Source organism: Nerophis lumbriciformis, linkage group LG29 (genome assembly GCF_033978685.3).
Source record: "Nerophis lumbriciformis linkage group LG29, RoL_Nlum_v2.1, whole genome shotgun sequence".
NCBI lineage: Eukaryota > Metazoa > Chordata > Actinopteri > Syngnathiformes > Syngnathidae > Nerophis > Nerophis lumbriciformis.
Window position 1 is genome coordinate 8642642 of NC_084576.2, and position 24859 is coordinate 8667500.

A 24859-nucleotide genomic window follows, 5' to 3' on the forward strand; every position below is an offset into this window, starting at 1 on the left:
CACACTCTTCCCAGCAGCTGCCTTTCTGCTTCAGTCCTGAGAACACAGCTCACAGCTGACAACACTGAACATGTCCACAGCTGGTAAGGTAAGTAATTCATGAACGTTGTTTCTAACAAAATATAACAAACAGTTGTACTTCATGATAATGTATGATATTACCACCAAAAAAAATTCCTAGTTTGTGAACCCGTTCTCAAACAATGGCAATAAAACTATTCTGATTCTGATTCTGATTCTGATTCTGATATTAACATTCAGTAGAAAAAAATGGTTAGTAGGAAAACATTTTTAAATGTCTCTTTTTGCCGTTAAACGGTCCTAATACATAAAGAAACACAACTAACCCTGCAAAAAATGTTCTATAGAATCTCTATAGAAATATATAGAACGCTATAGAATTTCGTCGGAATTTCTTTAGAACTGAAGATTCTATAGAATATGTATTCAAAATTCTATAGAAATTCTATAGACATCAGCTTCATGTGCTGGAAGGTCTTTTCACTGTTCTATAGAGCTGGGAATTCTATAGAATATCCTATAGAAATTCTATAGACATTACATTATCTGATGAAAAGTCCATAGATTGTTCTATAGAACTGGGCATTCTATAGAATGTCTAACAGAAATTCTATAGACATTACTTTATCTGCTGAAAGGTCTATAGATTGTTCTATAGAACTGGGCATTCTATAGAATGTCTAACAGAAATTCTATAGACATTATCCTTTATCTGCTGAAAGTTCTATAGATTGTTCCATGGAATAAAATTCTATAAAATGGCAGCAGCGCTATCACCATAGCATTGATTAATCTCATTAAGTTGATTCACCAGACTTCAGCTTGTTTTTTGAACAATGCAGGATGTCTCCCTCAATTATGAAAATGTTAATTTTGTATCATTCAAAATTGTGAGGTGTCATTTCAAGGCGGACACCCAGAACTTCGGCAGACTTTATTTTTAAAAGTATATACACACAGTCTACATTCAGGTTATATGCAATTATTCTGTACAGCAAGGGTCCCCAACCTTTTTTGCACCACAGACCGGTTTAATGTAGGCATTATTTTCAGGGACCGGCTTTCCACTTGTGCCAAATAAATACAGCAAAAATAAGTGCATGAACAATACAACTCACTATAACGCTGAATTATTTGGAGCCCAGGGCTTGTTTCTTTGCAATGAGATCAGCAGCAGGTTACCATCAACCCGCTGCTGGAAATCAGCCTTTGGCTACATTCTGTCACATTTATATTGTATATGCGACTTGTCCAGGGTGTACCCCGCCTTCCGCCCGAATGCAGCTGAGATAGGCTCCAGCACGCCCCGCGACCCCAAACGGGACAAGCGGTAGAAACTGGATGGATGTATGGATGTTCATCAATGTGCATTGTATCATGTCACAAAGTTATAACAAATATAACAAATGGCAACTTCCTATGAGGAATGTTATTGTACATCTATAAACAAGCTTATTGGTGTGTCTAGTGGGACAGAAAGTTATGTCGTTTGCAGTCGTTTATAAATTATTTATTGTTTCTCTGTGGCCCAGTAGCAAATGTGTCACGTACCGGTACCGGTCCCCAGACCGGTGGTTGGGGACCACTGCTGTACAGGACACACCTTGGTTTATTTTTGTTTATATTATTCCTTCACCCTTTGCCTCTGCTCTGACCTTTGAACCATTCATATCTGTGAAGGCAGTAAAAGTTTAATTTGCTTGGTAGTTTGTGTGCTTAGCGTAAACAAATCTCCACCCTATGTTGTGTGTTGGCCTTGATTATCTTGACTGTCATTTAAGTGTAAATCAGTGACATGACTTCAAAAGGGCTCAGTTTTCATATGTTTATTTTCAACTAGAGTTGACATCAAACACTACATTTTATCCTTCAATTGTACAGTTGTCCATAGTACTCTGTAGGTCAGACCTGAGCAAATTAAGGCCCAGGGGGCGCATGTGGCCCGTTAAGCTTTTCAATCTGGCCCGCCGGATGTTCCCAAATAATTTTTTTTGGTTTTTAAGATCAAAACTGTAGCCACCTTTATTATGTGCATTGATGTTGGGGGCTCATCATTCAGGAAAAGTAACTGGTGATTCGGACTGCTTTATCCTTCACCACACAGTTGCAGCCATTACTATACACTGTTCCCACTGTTATTGACTCTGGTTCTGATGCCATCCTGATCGATGAGAAGCTCACACAGCAGCCAGCTGTCATACTTGAGACCCTGTTAAGACTCAAAACTTTCCTTGGATCCACCATCACAACCCTCATGTTGATTGGTCAGCCAAAACCATTTGGGATAGAGTCTCACTTGCTTTCATAAAACATAATGTATGTGGACTCAGTAAGATACAGTGTTGCAGCATGCTGGATCAGCTCTATCAATACCTATTGTACCAAATCATGAGTTTTGTGTTTTTTTCTGTTGTAAAGGTCATTAAGTGCAAGGCAGCAGTAGCCTGGGAGCCAAACAAGCCTTTGGTGATTGAGGAGATTGAGGTTGATCCACCGCAACCCAATGAGGTCCGCGTCAAGGTAAGATAATGAGGGTAATACTTTATTTAATGTACTTTTAAATCACACCACATGTACATTTGTGCACATTTTTTGCAAAAAAGGACTGCAAGTTTTTTAAATAGAAATTCTGCTAAGAAACATTGATCAAAAGACCTCTCGGCATTGACAGAAATAGTTACAAATAACATTGCAATGTCCTGGAATGAAAACATCTTGTATGCAGTTTCCACATACTGTAGATAATTACTGGTTAAACATCATTGCTGTGTAGTCTATTGAAAATGTTTTTTTGAGCAGATTGTGGCAACTGGCCTTTGCCGTACAGACCTCTACTATCTGTATGACACTGACAATACAAAGATCTTCCCAATGGTCCTTGGACACGAGGGAGCAGGCATTGTGGAGAGCGTCGGTCCTAAAGTCACAGAATTTCAACCAGGTCAGTTTCTAAGGATGAAAGGCCACACCCAAACCAAATATGTGGACCTGGACCATGATAGTTCCCACACAAGAATATGCTCAACAAACGTGTCATACAAGTTATGTACCTTGTATTGTGCAATAGAATAAAGTTAAAGTACCACTGATAGTCACACACACAATAGGTGTGGTGAAATTACTCTCTGCATTTGACCCATCCCCTTGTTCCACCCCCTGGGAGGGGAGGGGAGCAGTGGCCGCGCTCGGGAATCATTTTGGTGATTTAACCCCCAATTCCAACCCTTGATGCTGAGTGCCAAGCCAAACAAAAGCACTCCAAAAACTCTTTAAATCTGAAAAGGTTCGATACAGCATTGTATTATGAAGTGGGTAGCACATGTAAAAAGGCCAAAGCCCAAACAGCGTTTGTAAGGACCAGATGGTCCCTGTTCGAGTGTCCCCGTTCGAGCTTGATGTAACTCTCAAACTGTGGCGATATGTGGATGCAGGATCAAGCTATGGCGGGTTGCAGGGCCAGTCCGTGCTATGTAAAGTTAGAGTATATGTTTGCTCTCAAGAAAGCTTATTACAAGTCTTATATGTGATTCTTTTAGGTGACAAAGTGATCCCCCTGATCATCTCCCAGTGTCGAGAGTGTCGCTTTTGTAAGAGTCCTAAAACCAACCAGTGTGAAAATGCATGGTAAGCGCCTTAAATGGCTTATTTTCCCTTCAGATGGAGGTGGCTATTTGTGCACAGGTGTCGCACTTCCTTTGGTTCGGCTGCAGGGTCGTTAGCCGAGAGCCACCCTTCACAGATGTTTCGCTCCTTTAATCTTGGAACATCTCTGGGTGGTGGAGCAGTGGCAGGGATGTCTCCTTAACATTTCATGCAGCCGCTACAACAATCTTTCCCTAACCCACGTCTTGTCATTCTGCCTGAGCCATCACCAGAAGCTTCCTTGTTCTGCTTCTTCTGCAAGGTCTTTCAGGGCTTTTTTTAGTCTCGAGCCGCTAATGCCCAGAGTCTTCAAGAACCACTGGATGGAGATTCCAGTGTAGCCTCGATACCCGACTTCCACTGGGTGGGTGTAAGAACTCCAACCAGATTATTTGCGGGCAGCTGAAAGGGCTGTATATTTCTGCCGCTTCCTCTCAAAAGCAGCTTCCATTCCCTCCTCCCATGGGATGTCAGTTCAACCAAGATGACGGACTGTGTGACAGAAGACCAGAGCACAATGTCTGGATGTAGAGAAGTTGTTATCTCAGGGGGGGAACTTCAGTTGCCATATTCGGTCTCCCCTTTTTCTAACAAATTAGATGGGCTGGTGTGTTGCTACTCGGTTGGCCTTGTTTGCTTCAAGTCTGTGAGTTTTAATGACCTCTGCTAACCTTTGCAGGACTTGGTTGTGGCGCCATCTGTATCGACCTTGTGTTTTTGCGGTTTTACAGCCAGAGAGGATGTGCTGCAGGCTGGGACTATGGTGACCGCAGAGGTGGCTCTTCTTTCCCAAACTATTGGTGTATGTTTTGGGGGCTTGGAAGTGTGTCATATGTGCACCTAATCAAGAAGCTCAGCTTTGCTTGGTGCAATTTCCACATATCAGCCCATGTAATGGTCCTGTCAGTAACGGCCTCCTTTCCCCTACCCTGCAGGGATTGGCTCACGGCCTTGATTTTATAACCCTCCTTTTCCTCCCATCTGACTATTGTGATCACCAGCGTGTTCCTCTCTTTTATTGTAGCTTTTGCCCAAGTCTTCCTTTTTTCTCCCCATCCCCAATCGTGCTGCAACTGCCCCATGATTTCTTGATGTTTCAGCAGTGGTACTGCCTGCTGCACTGTCTGTGATGCGTTCCATTTCTTTCCGGTGTGAACAACTGGATCAAGTGAGTTTCAAGTTCGAACAGTGGTCTCACTTTCACACTCTCCATTTGAAGCCTCAGGGTGTTTCTTCCATAAAGGGCTGCGTTGGAGAAGTATTGGGGAAGGCTAAGCTACTTCCGAATGTACCTTTGGTAAGGTGATGTTGCATAATTTGAGGGGCCACTTCAACCGATGGTAAAAGGGGGAATTGATAGCGCCAGACTTTGAATTTGCCGGGGAGGGGATATTGATCTATCTTATTTAGCCCTTCTGATAGTTGTGTAGTTATGGTGGCAATCATCAGTTTGTCCGAGAGGTCTGCTGTATAAAGTCTTCCTAGACTTTTGACTGGTTGATCAACTAACCGTGGGATCGCTTTGCAACTTACTGAGAAAGTGATTTTATCCTTTCTGGCCCTTTTGCGAATCTGATAGGCTGCAGGTCTTGTCTGGCTTGATCTTCATCCGTGCCCATGACCGCAGTTCTTCGAGCCATTTTAGCAGCCTGTTAGTACAGGCTGCAGTCTGAAGAAAAGTAGTTGCATCATCCATGAAGCTCCGAAGCGCTGGTAGCTGCTGGCCTGATGGGGCCCTTACTCCTCTGAACATTTGTCTGCTGCCAGTTAAGATGACTCCGAAAGTTGCTGTAAAAAGAATTGGGGAGAAGGAACAGCCCGTTGCTATACCTTTCTCCTGCTTATGCCAACCGGTTGTTAGTCCGAGGAGGAGTAGCAGACTTGGAGGCTGTTGAAATAATCGGTTATGAGGCTCTGAATGCAGGATGGAATGTGAAATAAATTTAGGGCAAAACTGATGAGTTGGTGGGGGATAGATCCGTATGCATTTGCGAGATCCAGCCACACCACATTAAGGTCTGATTTACTGCGCTTGGCTGTCTGGATCTTGTCCCAGATTACCATAAAGTGCTCCACACAGCCTGGCTAACCCGTAACCTCTGCCTTTTGGCAACTTGTGTCGATGTAACTGTTTGCCATCATGTAGAAGACAATATTCCCTTCAACATTCAAGAGAGCAATGCCTCTAAATTGGCTAATGTTGCAACTAGGGTTGTACGGTATACTGGTACTAATAAAGTACTGCCATACTAATAATAAATCGGTACTTTTGAAAAGTACTGGTACCGTTCTTTCATCTGAATGCTGTTGTGCGGCCGTGACTACAGAGCGAGGCGCATGATGTTTTGTGTCAAAACACACACACAAAGTGCATACAAGCAATAGTATTGGAGTGGAAGAATGGCAAAAAACGATAATTCTACTGGTTAATAAAGAGGGTGCGTGAAGCACAATATGGAAGTATTTGGGCTTCAAAATTAACGATAAAGGTGACGCTTTAAACAAGGAAGCACCGCGCTTCTAGTTTGCATTAAAACACGCCTTGCCAAATGTGGGGATTAGTATTACCACCTTTTCTTCATTGTCGGAAAACATTTGAATAATGAAAATGTAGATCTACACAAGGAGTTATAAAGAGTGACAGGTAATAATGTAGTTGTTACACCTGTCCTACTGTTCGGCTAGTCGAGGAGCACAGGGCAGACTTTCCTTCCAGGGCGGATGTTTTTGTTGGGGGTAACACACTTCATTTTACCCGTCAATGTTAAGCTCCGCTTTCCGGTCAGAATTTGAGGCCGCCGATTTGTGACAAACTGGTTGCTTTATTATTAGTTTTGCACGACACAACCTGTTCATCTTGAAGCGCTATACAAGTATAACCCATTTACCATTCACCATTTACCATCCTTCTACTGCGCAGTGCAAGCGCTACCGCTCAGCCAACACGTTGCTATTCTCACACACACACTGTATGCTACTCTCATAAATTAACCAGCTCCCCTGTTGTGCACCTGTAGATACATAACATGTAGATACGTAGACATGCATACAGCTGAATGCCAAATATTAGCAGAGTTAGGACCGCCCATCTAACGTCAACTAGTACAAGTAAAATGACTGAATTTGGTAACAAATTGCTACAATTTGTGTTTTATCTTTAACAAGTGTGTTTTACCTGCTACATGGCTCATCTGTTTTTAGTACTTACTAATAATTGTATTTTACTTAAAGTACATACCAGGATTGGCAACCATAAATCATGAAGTATTTAATATGATGTAAATAAAGTGTTGTTATTATATTCTAATCTAATCCTAGATTATGGCAGGCTATATGTGAAAAGGAAAATTGTAAATTGTTCTTTGAGTGCAACAAGAAAACACAATGCCCTTTAATTTATATTTTAACCTTCTAAAATTGTTCTTTAAATGCAATAGAAAACCTATTTTTATTGTATTGTAAGATTTTCTGTTAAAATAAAGCCGACATTTACACTTTTTCATAGTTCCCTTTATTTGGAAAAGTATAAAAGTATAAAAATATCGATATACTGTACATTTTGGTACCGGTACCAAATTACTGGTAGTTGCAACAGACTTTCTCTTTGTGGACGAAGATGGTGACTGCCCGGCACCATGCTGGTGGAATGGATTTTGATTTCAGCTTCCACGGTAGCTTCACAACTATTGGACAGTTCTTATAAACTTTGCAACGTACGCCGTTTGGTCTAGTTGCTGAGGCAGACCACGCTTGCTCTATGGCGTGGCGAATTTCAGACCATTTTGAAGTGGTGGTGTCGAATTGAAAGGATGGCTCTAGTGGGACAGGAATGTAACCTGGTGGGCCGAGAGGGCTGTCTCAAAGATCGTCGCGAGTCAGAGATTTTGCTTGATCTTTCATTACCTGCTTGTTGGTATGGAGCGTTCCGCTCTTTTTCTTATCCAAAAGGCCACAGGCATACTTAAACGGGTCCTGTAGGAACCTTAGCCTCGACGTTGCCTTGCGACTTCTTCCGTTCCAAATCCTCTCTGCAAATGTGAGATTCTGACTTTAATTTGCTCCCACAAGTTCTTCGGCCCTTCTTTTTCGTGGTCCTCTGCCTTCTTCCATGCTTTCCTGAGAAGGCGGCGTTCTTTAACTAGCTGCTGGATCTTCTTTTCCCGTCTGCTAATCTGTTTGGAGGGGTTTTTCTGTGTTGCAGTTTCCCGAATTTGCCCTGTGGTCCTCAACCTGGCTATGGTTCCTCCTTGTCTGACCTGCTAACCTAAAGTGGGTTTAGGAAATGACAGACGGTTTTCCAGCCACATCAGTTAAACGTCAGTTTATTTTCAGAAAAAATGACAGTATAAGTGAACTTGTGACTGCACATGTACTGTAAATACAGTATTACATACACCAACGCAATACTTCTTTTTTTTAGGGATATTGTTCCTCACAATGTGGAAAAAGCGCCCGTCTCCAAGCTAAACTGCAAGGGAAAGAAGTTGCTGCAGTTTATGGGAATCAGTACCTTCTCAGAGTACAGTGTAATAAATCAGAATGCTCTGGCCAAGATTGACCCCGCGGCCCCCCTGGATAAAGTCTGTCTCCTCGGCTGTGGGGTTTGCACAGGGTTTGGAGCCGCAGTCAATGATGCTAAGGTAATGTGTAAAGCACATTATAATGTGTATCCTCTGTAGGAAACATTACTTTAAGTAATCAGTCATAATTTTCAAAAAATCATTTTTAAAACAACTAAACTTTTTTTTTAGGAATACATTTTTAAAATGTCATTTACGTATACATCATAAGTCAGCAACAAAACCCTTGTTTATCGCAGTTAATTGAGACCGACCATGACTGCGATAAATGAATTTCCACATAGTAGGGTTATTATGAAGTCAAATATTTTCATAGAGCATAAAACAAACTATAGTAGCCTTGAGTCTGTTCTATTGTAGGTTACAGTACTTACCATTAGCCAAGAGGCAAGGGCGGAGCTACAGGGGTGTCTGGGATGGCGGCGCGCCCCAGGTCCAGGTTGCTCCGGGTAGGTCCCGGCTCCCGGTTGGGGAGAGCAGGCATCTCCCATGGCTTCGGCCCGGAGGAGCTTAGATAATGCTGACGGTTTTTTTCAAATCTCCCAACAAAATCAGAGCTGGATGCCCCAGTCAGGATGAGTCATGGTTGCTAAAAACTGTACAAGACTACCATTAGTAATTGCGTAAGTGTTAAAAAAAAAAAGTAATGAAATGTTGTGCTGTATGACTGACTTAGTTTTCACTTGAACATTTCACTTTGCAACAGGCAAATTTACAAGTGGATTGATGATATTGTCTCATCCACTGTCTCAGTCACTTGTCAACAAAGTAAAAGCTAGGTGAGCATTTTTACTACGAAGGTAACATGAATGGCAGTTCATAGAAACATTTTAGCGGAGTTGCTCTGCTCCATTAGGAGTGTGGTTCTAAATTGTGTGAACGTTTCCCTGTTTTAGCACAATATTTGCAACATAGCAGAGTCACTGAATGAAAAGAATGCAACCGTGGCTTGTGAATTCTTAATGATAACCAACACAATTGATAATACAATGATACCTCGGTTTTCCTAAACAGAATCGTATGAAAATTTAAGCAATTTGATGTCCTGATCCCAATCATTGTATCAGATCAGGCTGATATTTTCCTTTTTTAACTGATCGCCGATGAGCTGCCGAGCCCAGCCGAGCTTCACCGCAGCTGTGCTCCAGTGTTTACATGGCTGAAGATTGTACTCGCGTGAAAGGTACCCTTTTAAATGGGATGCATGCTCAGGGAGACACAATTGCAGGAGTTCCAAGAAAGTGTGTCTTGCCAGAACACCAGCTCGAATTTGAGAGCAAGCAAACACATCATCTATCCATAGTGCAAAGCCACTTCCAAGATATTAATCCTCACCACCATAACGAAAAGTAGACTATCTTCCAAATAACATTATCACTGGAGGACCAGAGGAAAAGGAATGGCTAAGCATGCTACATGCACACACACACACACTGAGCAGGACGACACAAGAAGCTAACGGCTAAAGCTTCATTTAAAGAAGGGGTGATTGATCCAGAGTTTAATATTATTGATACCTAGTATAGTATCAGTACATCAAATTAAATGGAATCAAACTTTATTTGTATAGAACTTTTCATACATAAAAAATGCAGCACAAAGTGTTTTACATTTTAAAAACTGTGCCTCCTGCAATCATTACATACTGTAAATACAACCACAGGCTCAGTCAACTTGTATTGACACATTTTTTACAGCAACAATACTACATTCTAAATTTAGTAAGATACGCTTTATACATATGTCTTATTGTGTTTACTTTAATTACTTGCTATAAAACATTTTCAGTTCTATAATATATTGTCAAGCTATCCGATCGAGGCTCTAAATCAGATTGGAAGCCAAAAATGTTGACATCCCTTCTCATTACACAGGGTGCACAGCCCTAATAACCTACTCTTTATTTTAGGTTGAACCGGGCTCTACCTGTGCTGTGTTTGGCCTGGGAGCCGTCGGGTTGGCGGCAATCATGGGTTGTAAATATGCTGGTGCCAAGAGGATTATTGCTGTCGATGTCAATGCAAACAAGTTTAAGAAGGCCGAGGAGTTTGGAGCCACTGACTGTGTAAACCCCAAGGATCACAGCAAAACCATCAGCCAAGTGCTCTTGGAGATGACCAACGGTGGAGTCGACTACTCCCTCGAGTGTGTGGGGAATGTAGAACTCATGGTGAGGAACGTTTACTTGAACCCTTTGCTGTTCAGGCCTGCTGGTGTTAACGTCGCTGGAAAGCTTAGTTTGTTGAGGTTTGACTGACAAACACCACTTCAGGTGCTGTAAACGTTAATATTTTACTAGTTAAAATTCACCTTTGAAGCCTCACAGATAAACGTGGTCCTGTTACGTTGGCAATGGTCTATTGAATGGAAATTATTCCACCCCAATCATTACAATTTATAAAAACACTGACCGCTGCTGCAGACTGTCATTATATTTGTCAGATGTGCATATTTACTACATATTATTGTTTGGTTAGCATGTACACATTAACCACAGATGCTACACATCTTTTGTCTGGCATCTTAGTTGAACCAACAGAAATGGCTCAATAGCCAGTGTTGTGTAAAAAAGTACCTTCTTCTAACGCGTGCAATTCGGACCGTTCTTAATGATGACTGATGCATTTAATAGCCAACAAGAATGTAAAAACGCCAATTTTCTGGTTGATAGGTGGGCTTCTGTCATAAAAGAAAATCATTCCTTTGTAAAGGAACAAAGGGAAACGTGGACTTGTGAGGCAACAAGTTTTTGTTGTTGTTTTTTTACACACAATTATGACTGTCTTCACAGATAAAAATCTGCGTCAGGAAGCCATGTTTTGTTTGCATAGTAAGTTAAGGCTTTGACTAAGAGTGATCAAGACTCTTCTACATGAAAGCCTTTGGAACTACATCACTAATAACTACACCATTAATAATAAACCTAGATTTCGGGACGGAAAATATGGTACAATACAACAAGCAGATAAGATGGCGCTAAACCGTTCAGTATTTTGTACGTGAGTAATAAAATCTGAAAATCGCAGTTAAAGTGTACCGCCAGCTAGTGTTGGAAGGGCAATACAGGTGTAATATGATCAAACTTCCTTGTCCTCGTCAAAAGTCTAGCAGCCGCATTTTGTGCCAACTGTAATCTTTGGGAGATTTGGGGAGACTTTAACATAAAACGTTACAGTAATCAAGACGAGACGTAACAAACGCATATATAATGATCTCAGCATCACTGGTGGACAACATGGGACACGATTTAGCGATATTACAGAGACGAAAGAAGGCTGTTTTAGTAACACTATTAATGTGCGGCTCAAACGAGAGAGTTGGGTCAAAAATAATCCCGAGATTTTTTACAGAGTCACTTTGTACAATTGTTTTATTGTCGAATTTCAATGTGGTATCCTCAAACAAGTGCCTGTGTGTAGCAGGACTGATGAGAAAAAGTGTTTTCTTAGCGTTAAAATGCAAAACGTTGCTGGACATCCATTGTTTAAATTCGTTTAGACACGCTCTGGGTGACTACAATCTGGCGTGTTGGTCACCTGAGGGCAGGGGTCTCAAACTCAATTTACCTGGGGGCCACTGGATGCAGAAACTGGGTGAGGCTGGGCCGCAAGAAAAGATTTCTTATAAAAATCTAACATGCACTTTTTAATGAATTCACCTTCTTTGAATGGCTATCCCGCCCTAGCAACATACTTGCCAACCCTCCCGATTTTTCCGGGAGACTCCCGAATTTCAGCGCCCCTCCCGAACCATTGAGAGAATGAATTCGGGAGTCTCCCGGAAAAATCGGGTGGGTTGGTAAGTGTGACGCTGTCAAGCGCCATTCATATAAAACTCACGGGCCGCACTAACATTAAATTTTCATATTAAGGTGCGGGCCGCAAAATAACGTCTCGCGGGCCGCAATTGGCCCGCGGGCCGCGTGTCTGAGACCCCTGCCTTAGGGGCATGTAGAGTTGGGTGTCATCAGCATAACAGTGAAAACTAACACCTTTTATTTGCGTATGATGTCGCTTAGCGTCAGCATATAAATGCTGAAGAGTATAAGAACAAGAAATGATCTTTGTGGGATTCCGCAGGTCGCCTTAACTGCGTCTTGTCAGTGAGATAGGAGCTCAACCAAGAAAAAGCTAAGTCTGACACAACGATATGTGATTTGATGCGATCTAAAAGAATGTTGTGATCAACGGTATCAAAGGCAGCGCTTAGATCAAACTGTAGTAATACAGATGATGGATTGACATCCATAGTAGCAAGAAATCATTTTCATCATCTTTGCAAGTGCTGTCTCAGTAGTTAATGATTTACCGTGAGACCTGACTGAAAAAGTTCAGAAAGATTGTTGGCATGTTTATTAATTCATTTGGTTGCTGTGCACACATACCCTTGATCAGGGTTCAAAGTTAGGTCTTTTAAGTAGAGGGTGAATAACCGCTGTTTTGAATGCTAGGGGAACAGTACCAGAGGAGAGTGATAAATTAAAAATATTTAGCACTGATGGTGCTAATATTGCAAACAGCTCCTTGATGAGTTTCCCAGGAAGTGGGTCAAATAGACAAGATGTTTGTTTTGTCCCATTAACGAATTGCGAGAGTTCCTCAAGCATTACCTCTTCAAAATGAGAGCGAGAGAGTCCCTTAGTGCCCATGATGTATATTTCTGGTCTTGTCATCCTCGTCCGGACTGAAGGGTGACACGGCAGTGCAGCTGGATCAAAAGTTAAAGTTAGGTTAAAGTTAAAGTACCAATGATTGTCACACACACACACTAGGTGTGGTGAAATTTGTCCTCTGCATTTGACCCATCCCCTTGTTCATCCCCTGGGAGGTGAGGGGAGCAGTGGGCAGCAGCGGTGGCCGCGCCCGGGAATCATTTTGGTGATTTAACCCCCAATTCCAACCCTTGATGCTGAGTGCCAAATAGGGAGGTAATGGGTCCCATTTTTTTAGTCTTTGGTATGACTTGGCCAGGGTTTGAACTCACAACCTACCGATCTCAGCGCGGACACTCGAACCACAAGGCCACTGACTGAAAAGAGACGTCGGAGATGCTTTGCTGAACAAAAAAGTTGCTTTATTACAAGCGAGCATCATTATACAGGACGGCAGTACTTGGAGGAGGTCAAGTCAAAAAAACGAGGCACTCCTTACTTGGAGGAGCCGAACCACAGTCTTTATCTGTTTGGGTGTGTGTTACTTCAGGAGAGTACAACATGACCATGAAAGGCAGTGGTCCCCAACCACTGGGCCACGGCCCCGTACCGGTCCGTGGACCGATTGGTACCGGGCCGCACAAGAAATAAAAAAATATTTTATTTTTATTTTTTTTATTTATGTATTAAATCAACATAAAAAACACAATATATACATTACTGTATTTTTCGGACTATAAGTCGCAGTTTTTTTCATAGTTTGGTGCGACTTATACTCAGGAGTGACTTATGTGTGAAATTATTAACACATTACCGTAAAATATCAAATAATATTATTTAGCTCATTCACGTAAGAGACTAGACGTATAAGATTTCATGGGATTTAGCGATTAGGAGTGACAGATTGTTTGGTAAACGTATAGCATGTTCTATATGTTATAGTTATTTGAATGACTCTTACCATAATATGTTACGTTAACATACCAGGCACGTTCTCAGTTGGTTATTTATGCCTAATATAACGTACACTTATTCAGCCTGTTCACTATTCTTTATTTATTTTAAATTGCCTTTCAAATGTCTATTCTTGGTGTTGGGTTTTATCAAATACATTTCCCCCAAAAATGCGTCTTATACTCCAGTGCGACTTATATATGTTTTTTTCCTTCTTTATTATGCATTTTCGGCAGGTGCGACTTATACTCCGGTGCGACTTTTACTCCGAAAAATACGGTATATATCAATATAGATCAATACAGTCTGCAGGGATAAAGTCCGTAAGCACACATGCTTGTATTTCTTTATGACTAAAAAAAAATAAAAATATATACCATAAACACCCCCCCTCGCCCGGTCCGTGGGACAAATTTTCAAGCGTTGACCGGTCCGCAGCTACAAAAAGGTTGGGGACCACTGATGTAAGGAGATGTTCATGTGAAAGTGACCGGAAAACAACCTCTGTGTGCTGTAACTTAAAAAGTTGACGTGAAGATAGATATGGAGTCTCTCATCTTCTGGGATAGAGCTATCACTTTTGCATTCCAAAGTCTGAAATTATTGCCTCTTCTCGTGAGAGAGTTAACCCAGTCCACATACGAATGTCCAACTAAGGCTCCTTAATTTATTATGAGCTCAACCATTATTTACTTAAACCTGTTGGTTCACTTTCTCCTAGTTGAATATAAACATTCACCATATGTAGAACATAATATGAGTTAATTAATTCACTTCACCAACATTTGTATCTTTGTTATAGAGCCCAGTTGAAGCTGGGACATAGTGTCTATTTTCTAATGAGCTCAATTTTCCTCGTAAAGAATTGCATAAAGTCATCAGCAGAGTGGGTGGAGCTACTGGGAGAAGATCCTTGTGGGTTATTGATGCTACTGTGGTAAACAAATATTTAGGATAATTTCTATTGCGATGAATAAAATTGGACTAATAATTAGTTTTAGATTTTCAGTCTGGTTACTATCGTTGATGTCTGCTACCCCCCGCAAGTCATTAATACTTAGACACATTCTTAATAATAAAATTATCAGCGTTTAGCTTTTTTCAAAAGAGCCAAGTTATTTTTTTGGAATGACTATTAAGGTGCTTCAGCTCAAAAAATGTGAGATTGTAAAAGGATTCGTAAAAAGTACTGACAGACAAAATGTGTGTTGTTTCTTAGCGCCATGCACTGGAGTCCTGTCTGCAAGGCTGGGGTGTGAGTGTGATTGTTGGTTGGACAGACAAGCATGATGTTTCCGTTCGTCCTGCTCAGCTCATTGCTGGGCGCACATGGAAGGGCTCTGTGTTTGGAGGTAAACTTGCTGCTTTTCAGTTTCTTCATCAGTATCACTTAGTGGCAAAAAGGTGCACCAGATCCAGCTGATGACAAAGTATATAACTGGTGCAACTGCCAAATGCCCATTTTTCACTGTGCCGCAGATCTTGTGAGGCAGTTGCTCAGTTTTGGGTTTTGGTCCATTCAAGTCTTACTGCGGACATAACGTTCTAAAAAATTCAAAAAAGTTGTCAAGAGTTTGTGTCGACAATCCATCAATGTCAACCAACGCATCAAAAACAGGCCTTTGTAACATCAAAAACTAGAAAAGCACTTGGAGAGCTCAGACTTCCACCTCCTCAAGAGTAAAGAAACCTTAAAAAAAATCCTGAATCCAGACGGTGAAAATAGAATTACCGTATTTTCCGGACTATAAGGCGCACTTAAAATCCTTTTTTTCCCCCTAAAAAATGACCAGCGCGCCTGATGTGCCTAATGTACGGAATAATTCTGGTTTTGCTTACCGACTTCGAAGCAATTTTATTTGGTACATGGTGTAATGATAAGTACGACTAGTAGATGGCAGTCAAACATAATCGATACGTGTAGATTGCAATATGATGGCAATATGACTCTCAGTAAACAACACCAACATTTAATATGTTCCATTGAAAATATAAAACAGTACACACGGTGCTCAAAAATGTATCAAAAACTTTTAGTACGACTTTGGTAAGCTATGAAGCCGCATCGCTTGATGGATTGTCGGTGCATTAAACATACACGTGTTATTATGGTGTGTGTATAAGGTAAGACATATTATCTGGCGTTTTGTTTCGCAATATTATGAAAAAACAACTTTTCATACCTTCTGGTACCTGCTGATCTGTATTTGGGATCTACATAAATCCTGAAAATTTGTGCGCTTCTGCCTTTGTAGTCCGCAGTAGTCGATAAGCTTCTTCTTTTTCTCTATCTTCTTGTTATAGGACATTCATCCTCCACTGTTGCCATTTCTAATATAAAGTAGTGTAAAGTTCTTACAGTTCTCTGTCAGTAAACTCTCCATGAAAGCGCTAAAACATACTGGTATAGTGAGTTTACATAATTCACCCAAGGAACTTTAGTTATTAGAGTTCCGGTCGGACGGTTTTTCACGGGACACATTTCCTGTGTTGTTTCCGGATGAGGAGATGCTACTTGGTTATTGATTTAAGTAAAGTCTGAATGTCATTAAAATAGTTAGCTCCATCTTTTGACATTTCTTCCACTCCCGTCCTTGCACGCTACACCGCTACAACAAAGATGACGGAGAGAAGACGCTGTCGAATGTGAACCACGTAAATAAGACAATAATCCTGAAGCGACTGCCAGAAAGCGGCTTGAAGATGATCTGTAAAACATAATCTATGCAAAATTTTGACCAAAGAACCACCCTTACATGTTATGTAGACCACAAGGAAGTGATTTCAATTTATAAAAAAATAATATATATAACCCCTTTAATGCGCCCTATAATCCGCTATGAAAAAAGATCGAAAATAGACCATTCATCGGCAGTGCGCCTTATAATCCGGTGCGCCCTATGGTCCGGAAATTACGGTACTTGTTCCTTATTCCATTTCTGACACTTCCCAACAGTTTCATCAAAATTGAGCTTCATATAGCACAGTGAACCCTCTCATCAGTCATCTGTATCTTTGTCACTGTGGGTGTAGGTGGGGCGGCTAGCATACACACACACACAAGAAGTGGGATCTTCAGAATCAAATTCAGATTTGGCCAATATGTTGTAACATGTATATAAGGTAATGTAGTAGAAACGATTCAGAACAACCCTAAACCTTATTCAGTTGTTCTTTATCCCATTTCTGATATTTCCTGAATGTTTCATGAAAATCCGCCCAAAACGTTTTGAGTTACGTTGCAAACTAACTAACTGGTGAAGGTAATAATTTAGGTAACTATGCTGAGATTTAAACAGCTCCCAGTCATAGTTAAAGTATCATGGAGAAAAATAAAGTTCTCAAGTCCTGCAGAAGATGTGAATGATGCAACTTCCTGCGGACCGTGTGACTTGTGGAACATTCCGCATTTTTTAGAGGTTAGGGTAAAAGGACTGAATGTAATATTATTTTTATGCAATTATATAAAGTATTGTTGGGATACAAAATAACACAAGCACTGTATTTAATTGTTTTCTATATTAAAGGATCAAAATCAATCAAAACTTGATTTATATTTCATACACAGAAGAGCAGTGCCTTACAACAGTCTAAACGACAGGAAATAAAAGCAAGTATATGTGGGATGAAAGTGAACTCAAATAAAAAAAAATCACGCCCACATTTTTTATGTATTGTGTTGGTTTGAAATTTTATAATTTTGACAAAAGGTTCACTTTCATAAAACTAAAACCCCTGTTTTGTTCTGGTTGAGCTGTTGAGCTGTAGGAAATTCACTGCCATCCTAACAAAATAATTGCAGTGCATCCGGAATGTATTCAGTGCTTCACTTTTTCCACATTTTATGTTATTCCAAAATTTAATACATATATTTTTGTCCTCAAAATTCTACAGACAATTCTCCATAATGACAATGTGAAAAGTATTTTTTTAAACAATTTTGCACATTTATTAAAAATGACATGTACAAACCCCGTTTCCATATGAGTTGGGAAATTGTGTTAGATGTAAATATAAACGGAATACAATGATTTGCAAATCCTTTCAACCCATATTCAATTGAATGCACTACAAAGACAAGATATTTGATGTTCAAACTCATAAACTTTTTTTTTTTGCAAATAATAATTAACTTAGAATTTCATGGCTGCAACACGTGCCAAAGTAGTTGGGAAAGGGCATGTTCACCACTGTGTTACATGGCCTTTCCTTAAAACAACACTCAGTAAACGTTTGGGAACTGAGGAGACACATTTTTTAAGCTTCTCAGGTGGAATTCTTTCCCATTCTTGCTTGATGTACAGCTTAAGTTGTTCAACAGTCCGGGGGTCTCCGTTGTGCTATTTTAGGCTTCATAATGTGCCACACATTTTCAATGGGAGACAGGTCTGGACTACAGGCAGGCCAGTCTAGTACCCGCACTCTTTTACTATGAAGCCACGTTGATGTAACACGTGGCTTGGCATTGTCTTGCTGAAATAAGCAGGGGCGTCCATGGTAACGTTGCTTGGATGGCAACATATGTTGCTCCAAAACCTGTATGTACCTTTCAGCATTAATGGCGCCTTCACAGATGTGTAAGTTACCCATGTCTTGGGCACTAATACACCCCCATACCATCACACATGCTACCTTTTCAACTTTGCGCCTATAACAATCCGGATGGTTCTTTTCCTCTTTGGTCCGGAGGACACGACGTCCACAGTTTCCAAAAACAATTTGAAATGTGGACTCGTCAGACCACAGAACAATTTTCCACTTTGTATCAGTCCATCTTAGATGAGCTCAGGCCCAGCGAAGCCGATGGCGTTTCTGGGTGTTGATAAACGGTTTTCGCCTTGCATAGAAGAGTTTTAACTTGCACTTACAGATGTAGTGACCAACTGTAGTTACTGACAGTGGGTTTCTGAAGTGTTCCTGAGCCCATGTGGTGATATCCTTTACACACTGATGTCGCTTGTTGATACAGTACAGCCTGAGGGATCGAAAGTCACGGGCTTAGCTGCTTACGTGCAGTGATTTCTCCAGATTCTCTGAACCCTTTGATGATATTACAGACCGTAGATGGGGAAATCCCTAAATTCCTTGCAATAGCTGGTTGAGAAAGGTTTTTTGTTGACAAAGTGGTGACCCTCGCCCCATCCTTGTTTGTGAATGACTGAGCATTTCATTATATCTACTTTTATACCCAATCATGGCACCCACCTGTTCCCAATTTGCCTGTTCTCCTGTGGGATGTTCCAAATAAGTGTTTGATGAGTATTCCTCAACTTTATCAGTATTTATTGCCACCTTTCCCAACTTCTTTGTCACGTGTTGCTGGCATCAAATTCTAAAGTTAATGATTATTTGCAAAAAAAAAAAAGTTTATCAGTTTGAACATCAAATATGTTGTCTTTGTAGCATATTCAACTGAATATGGGTTGAAAATGATTTGCAAATCCGTATTCCGTTTATATTTACATCTAACATAATTTCCCAACTCATATAGAAACGGGGTTTGTACATAAGTATTCAGTTGTGGTGAAGAAGGAGCTGAGCCGAAAGGCAAAGGTCTCAATTTACCGGTCGATCTGTGTTCCCATCCTCACCTATGGTCATGAGCTTTGGGTTATGACCGAAAGAACAAGATCTTGGGTACAAGCGGCCGAAATTAGTTTCCTCCGCCGGGTGGCGGACTCTCGCTTAGAGATAGGGTGAGAAGCTCTGTCATCCGGGAGGAACTCAGAGTAAAGCCGCTGCTCCTCCACATCGAGAGGAGCCAGATGAGGTGGTTCGGGCAGAACATTTTGTTTCTCATGGTCTGACCATCATTCAGGTCCATTTTGAAAACCTTTTACAAAGAAATGCCTTCCGTCTGACCGCTATACCATACAGACCTGATTGGTGGATTGCTGCAGAGATGGTTGTCCTTCTGGAAGGTTCTCCTCTCTCCACAGAGGAATGCTGTAGCTCTGACAGAGTGACCATCGGGTTCTTGGTCACCTACCTGACTACACTAAGATGAATGCAGCAATACAGAAACATCCTGGCTGAAAACCAAGGCTTCCCATCCAACCTGATGGAGCTTGAGAGGTGCTGCAAAGAGGAATGGGCGAAACTGCCCAAAGATAGGTGTGCCAAGCTTGTGGCATCATTATTAAAAAGACTTGAGGCTGTAATTGCTGCCAAATGTGCATCAACAAAGTATTGCACAAAGGCTGTGAATACTTATGGAAATGGGATTTTCTAAAATTATTTACTTTAAATGGATGGATGGATGGAAATTAAAACTATTTTTTTTTATATTGTCATTATGGAGTATTGCCTGTAGAATTTTGACAACAAAAATGTATTTATTCCATTGTGGAATAAGGGTGTAACATAACAAAATGGGGCGGTATGGCGTAGTGGGTAGAGCGGCCGTGCCAGAAACCTGAGGGTTGCAGGTTCCCTCCCCGCCTCTTGACATCCAAATCGCTGCCGTTGTGTCCTTGGGCAGGACACTTCACCCTGGCCCCCGGTGCCGCTCACACTGGTGAATGAATGATGAATGCATGATAGATAGGTGGTGGTTGGAGGGGCCGTAGGCGCAAACTGGCAGCCACGCTTTCGTCAGTCTACCCCAGGGCAGCTGTGGCTACAAATGTAGCTTACCACCACCAGGTGTGAATGAATGATGGGTTCCCACTTCTCTGTGAGCGCTTTGAGTATCTAATAATAGAAAAGAGCGATATAAAACCTAATCCATTATTATTATTATTATTATAAATGTGGAAACATGGAAGCGCTCTGAATACTTTCCGGATTCACCATATATTTCCTTATAAAATCTCATTTTAGGAAGCGGGAGCAAGAAAAAAATGTTATTTTTCCAATGTTCATGGTAGTATAAATCAACATTTTAATTGGTGTTTATCAAACAATGTGCTGGACACTTGGCTGAACATAAAAAATATATTTTACAGTTAATTTTATCATGCATTTATTGATACATTATATTTCTTGGGGACACAAGATGATGTGACTTGGCGGCATTGCTAATATATCAGAGGGTAAGGTATACCTTAAGGGATGTACAGTAATATATATTTTCAAAAGCAATCTGTTGATGAAGTGACTGCAAGATAATACGTCATCAAAACTACCATTAATTATCTTAAATCATTTATTTGATTGTTTGTAATTTGCTACTCAGGCTTTAAGGGTAAAGATGGAGTGGCTGAGATGGTGCGAGCCTACCTGGATCACAAGGTGAAGATAGATGAGTTCATAACTCATAACTTGCCTTTGGATCGCATCAATGAAGCCATTGAATTGTTGCAGGCGGGCAAAAGGTATTATTTCAAAATTCCTCAATAAACTACGACTACTTGTAATAATAATAATAACACAATGTTATTCAATCAATCAATTTTACTGTGTTTGCTCTTTTTGTTCCACAGCATCCGGACAGTCCTGAGTTTCACTTCCCAATAAGTCTTTATAATGGTTTCTAATAACTCCTTGAAATCTTAAAGGCCTACTGAAATGCGATTTTCTTATTTAAACGGGGATAGCAGGTCCATTCTATGTGTCATACTTGATCATTTTGCGATATTGCCATATTTTTGCTTAAAGGATTTAGTAGAGAACATCGACGATAAAGTTCGCAACTTTTGGTCGCTGATAAAAAAGCCTTGCCTGTACCGGAAGTAGCAGACGAGTAGCGTGACGTCACAGGTTGTGGAGCTCCTCACATCTGCACATTGTTTACAATCATGGCCATCAGCAGCGAGAGCGATTCGGACCGAGAAAGCGACAATTTCCCCATTAATTTGAGCGAGGATGAAAGATTCGTGGATGAAGAAAGTGAGAGTGAAGGACTAGAGGGCAGTGGGAGCAATTCAGATAGGGAAGATGCTGTGAGAGGCGGGTGGGACCTGATATTCAGCTGGGAATGACTAAAACAGTAAATAAACACAAGACATATATATACTCTATTAGCCACAACACAACCAGGCTTATATTTAATATGCCACAAATTAATCCCGCACAACAAACACCTCCCCCCTCCCGTCCATATAACCCGCCAATACAACTCAAACACCTGCACAACACATTCAATCCCACAGCCCAAAGTACCGTTCACCTCCCCAAAGTTCATACAGCACATATATTTCCCCAAAGTTACGTACGTGACATGCACATAGCGGCACGCACGTATGGGCAAGCGATCAAATGTTTGGAAGCCGCAGCTGCATGCGTACTCACGGTACCGCGTCTGCGCATCCAACACAAAGTCCTCCTGGTAAGGGTCTCTGTTCTCCCAGTTCTCCACAGGCCAATGGTAAAGCTTGACTGTCATCTTCCGGGAATGTAAACAATGAAACACCGGCTGTGTTTGTGTTGCTGCAGTCGGCCGCAATACACCGCTTCCCACCTACAGCTTTCTTCTTTGCTGTCTCCATTGTTCATTGAACAAATTGCAAAAGATTCACCAACACAGATGTCCAGAATACTGTGGAATTTTGCGATGAAAATAGACGACTTAATAGCTGGCCACCATGCTGTCCCAAAATGTCCTCTTTAATCCGTGACGTCACGCGCAGGCGTCATCATACCGAGACGTTTTCAGCAGGATATTACGCGCAAAATTTAAAATTGCACTTTAGTAAGCTAAACCGGCCGTATTGGCATGTGTTGCAATGTTAAGATTTCATCATTGATATATAAACTATCAGACTGCGTGGTCGGTAGTAGTGGGTTTCAGTAGGCCTTTAAATATAATTAACACTTTATTTGAACTGATTTTTATCAATTAAAGTTAAAAAGTTAAAGTTAAAGTACCAATGATTGTCACACACACACTAGGTGTGGCGAAATTATTCTCTGCATTTGACCCATCACCCTTGATCACCCCCTGGGAGGTGAGGGGAGCAGTGGGCAGCAGCGGTGGCCGCGCCCGGGAATCATTTTTGGTGAATTAGGACTTTACAGAAATCTTGAATGCTCTCTCTGTAAACACGATAGATAAATAAATAAGTCAGGAGAAAGAGGAAGTCCAGTGTCTGTCCATCCATCCATTTTCTACCACTTGTCCCTTTTTGGGGTCGCGGGGGGCGCTGGATCTCAGCTGCATCCGGGCCAACACAGATAGACAGACAACATTCACACTCACATTCACACACTAGGGCCAATTTAGTGTTGCCAATCAACCTATCCCCAGGTGCATGTCTTTGGAGGTGGGAGGAAGCCGGAGTACCCGGAGGGAACCCACGCAGTGAACATGCAAACTCCACACAGAAAGATACAGAGCCCGGGATTGAACCCAGGACTAATCAGGACCTTCGTATTGTGAGGCTCATGCACTAACCCCTCTCCCACCATATATATATATATACTGTATATATATATATATACACTGTATATATATATATACTGTATACATATATACTGTATATATATATATATATATATATATACTGTGTGTATATATATATATATATATATACTGTATACATATATATATATATATATGTATATATATACTGTATAAATATATACTGTATATATATATATTTATCCATCCATTTTCTACCGCTTATTCCCTTCGAGGTTGCGGGGGGCGCTGGAGCCTATCTCAGCTACAATCGGGCGGAAGGCGGGGTACACCCTAGACAATATATGTATGTACTGTATCCATCCATCCATCCATCCATATTCTACCGCTTCTCCCTTTCGGGTTCGCGGGGGGTGCTGGAGCCTATCTCAGGTGCATTTGGGCGGAAGGCGGGGTACACCCTGGACAAGTCGCTTCCTCATTGCAGGGCCAACACAGACAGACAACATTCACACTCACATCCACACACTAGGGCCAATTTAGTGTTGCCAATCAACCTATCCCCAGGTGCATGTCTTTGGAGGTGGGAGGAAGCCGGAGTACCCGGAGGGAACCCACGCAGTCACGGGGAGAACATGCAAACTCCACACAAGATTGAACTCAGGACCTTCGTATTGTGAGGCACATGCACTAACCCCTGCTCAACTGTGTTGCCTTATATACACTGCTCAAAAAAATTAAAGGAACACTTTGAAAACATATCAGATTTCAATGGTAAAAAAAAATTGTCGGATATCTATACTGATATGGACAGTTTAATGTCTCAGGAACAAAAGGATGCCACATCTTTTGATGGAAATAAAAGTTTTCAGCCTACGGCCTACAAAAATCAAAGTGAAAAAATGACGTGGCAGGCTCGTCCATTTTGCCTAAATTCAATTTCTGCAACTCAATTATTTTCAATATCTTGTGTGGCCCCCACGTGCTTGTATGCATGCTTGACAACGTCGCTGCATGCTCCTAATGAGACGACGGATGGTGTCTTGTGGGATGTCCTCCCAGATCTGTCTAAGGGCATCAGTGAGCTCCTGTAAAGTCTGAGGAGCAACCTGGTGGCGTCTGATGGACCGAAACATTATGAACCAGAGGTGTTCTATAGGGTTTAGATCAGGTGATCGTGAGGGCCATTCAATTGTGTCAATTCCTTCATCCTCCAGATACTGTGCATACTCTTGCCATATGAGGCCGGGCATTGTCGTGGACCAGGAGGAACCCAGGACCTACTGCACCAGCGTAGGGTCTGACCATGGGTGCAAGGATTTCATCCCGATACCTAATGGCAGTCAGACTGCCGTTCTCTAGCCTGTAGAGGTCTGTTCGTCCCTCCATCGAAATGCCTCCCCAGACCATCACTGACCCACCACCGAACGGGTCATGCTGAATGATTTTGCAGGCAGCATAGCGCTCTCCTTGGCTTCTCCAGACCCTTTCACGTCTATCACAGGTGCTCAGGGTAGACCTGCTCTCATCTGTGAAAAGCACAGGGCGCCAGTGGCGGACTTGCCAATTCTGGTGTTCTATGGCAAATGCCAATCGAGCTCCACGGTTCTGAGCAGTGAGCACAGGGCACACTACAGGACGTCGTGCCCTGAGGCCACCCTCGTGAAGTCTCTTTCTGACTGTTTGGGCAGAGACATTCACACCAGTAGC

At 41.5% G+C, this 24859-nt stretch overlaps 1 protein-coding gene across 2 annotated transcripts; it reads left to right on the forward strand.

Moving 5' to 3' along the window:
• LOC133572245 (alcohol dehydrogenase 1-like) lies at positions 1-22862 on the forward strand. Of its 2 annotated transcripts, none has more exons than XM_061925075.1 (9): positions 1-88; positions 2440-2541; positions 2821-2962; positions 3558-3645; positions 8084-8303; positions 10153-10413; positions 15068-15200; positions 21026-21164; positions 21273-22862. In XM_061925075.1, exons 1-9 carry the CDS (start codon positions 71-73, stop codon positions 21304-21306), a joined length of 1137 nt encoding a protein of 378 aa, XP_061781059.1. In that variant the 5' UTR covers positions 1-70; the 3' UTR covers positions 21307-22862. The 2 variants fall into 2 exon arrangements, with proteins under 2 accessions (XP_061781059.1, XP_061781060.1); XM_061925076.1 differs by having other exon boundaries at positions 24-83.
• The last annotated feature ends 1997 nt before the right edge of the window (positions 22863-24859 follow it).

What these genes read in the sequence shown, in the direction of transcription:
- LOC133572245 (XM_061925075.1), top strand. An exon ending in GAAGGGCTCTGTGTTTGGAG is followed by an intron (nt 15,201 to 21,025) that starts GTAAACTTGCTG and finishes TTTGCTACTCAG; the next exon opens with GCTTTAAGGGTAAAGATGGA. An exon ending in TTGTTGCAGGCGGGCAAAAG is followed by an intron (nt 21,165 to 21,272) that starts GTATTATTTCAA and finishes TTTGTTCCACAG; the next exon opens with CATCCGGACAGTCCTGAGTT.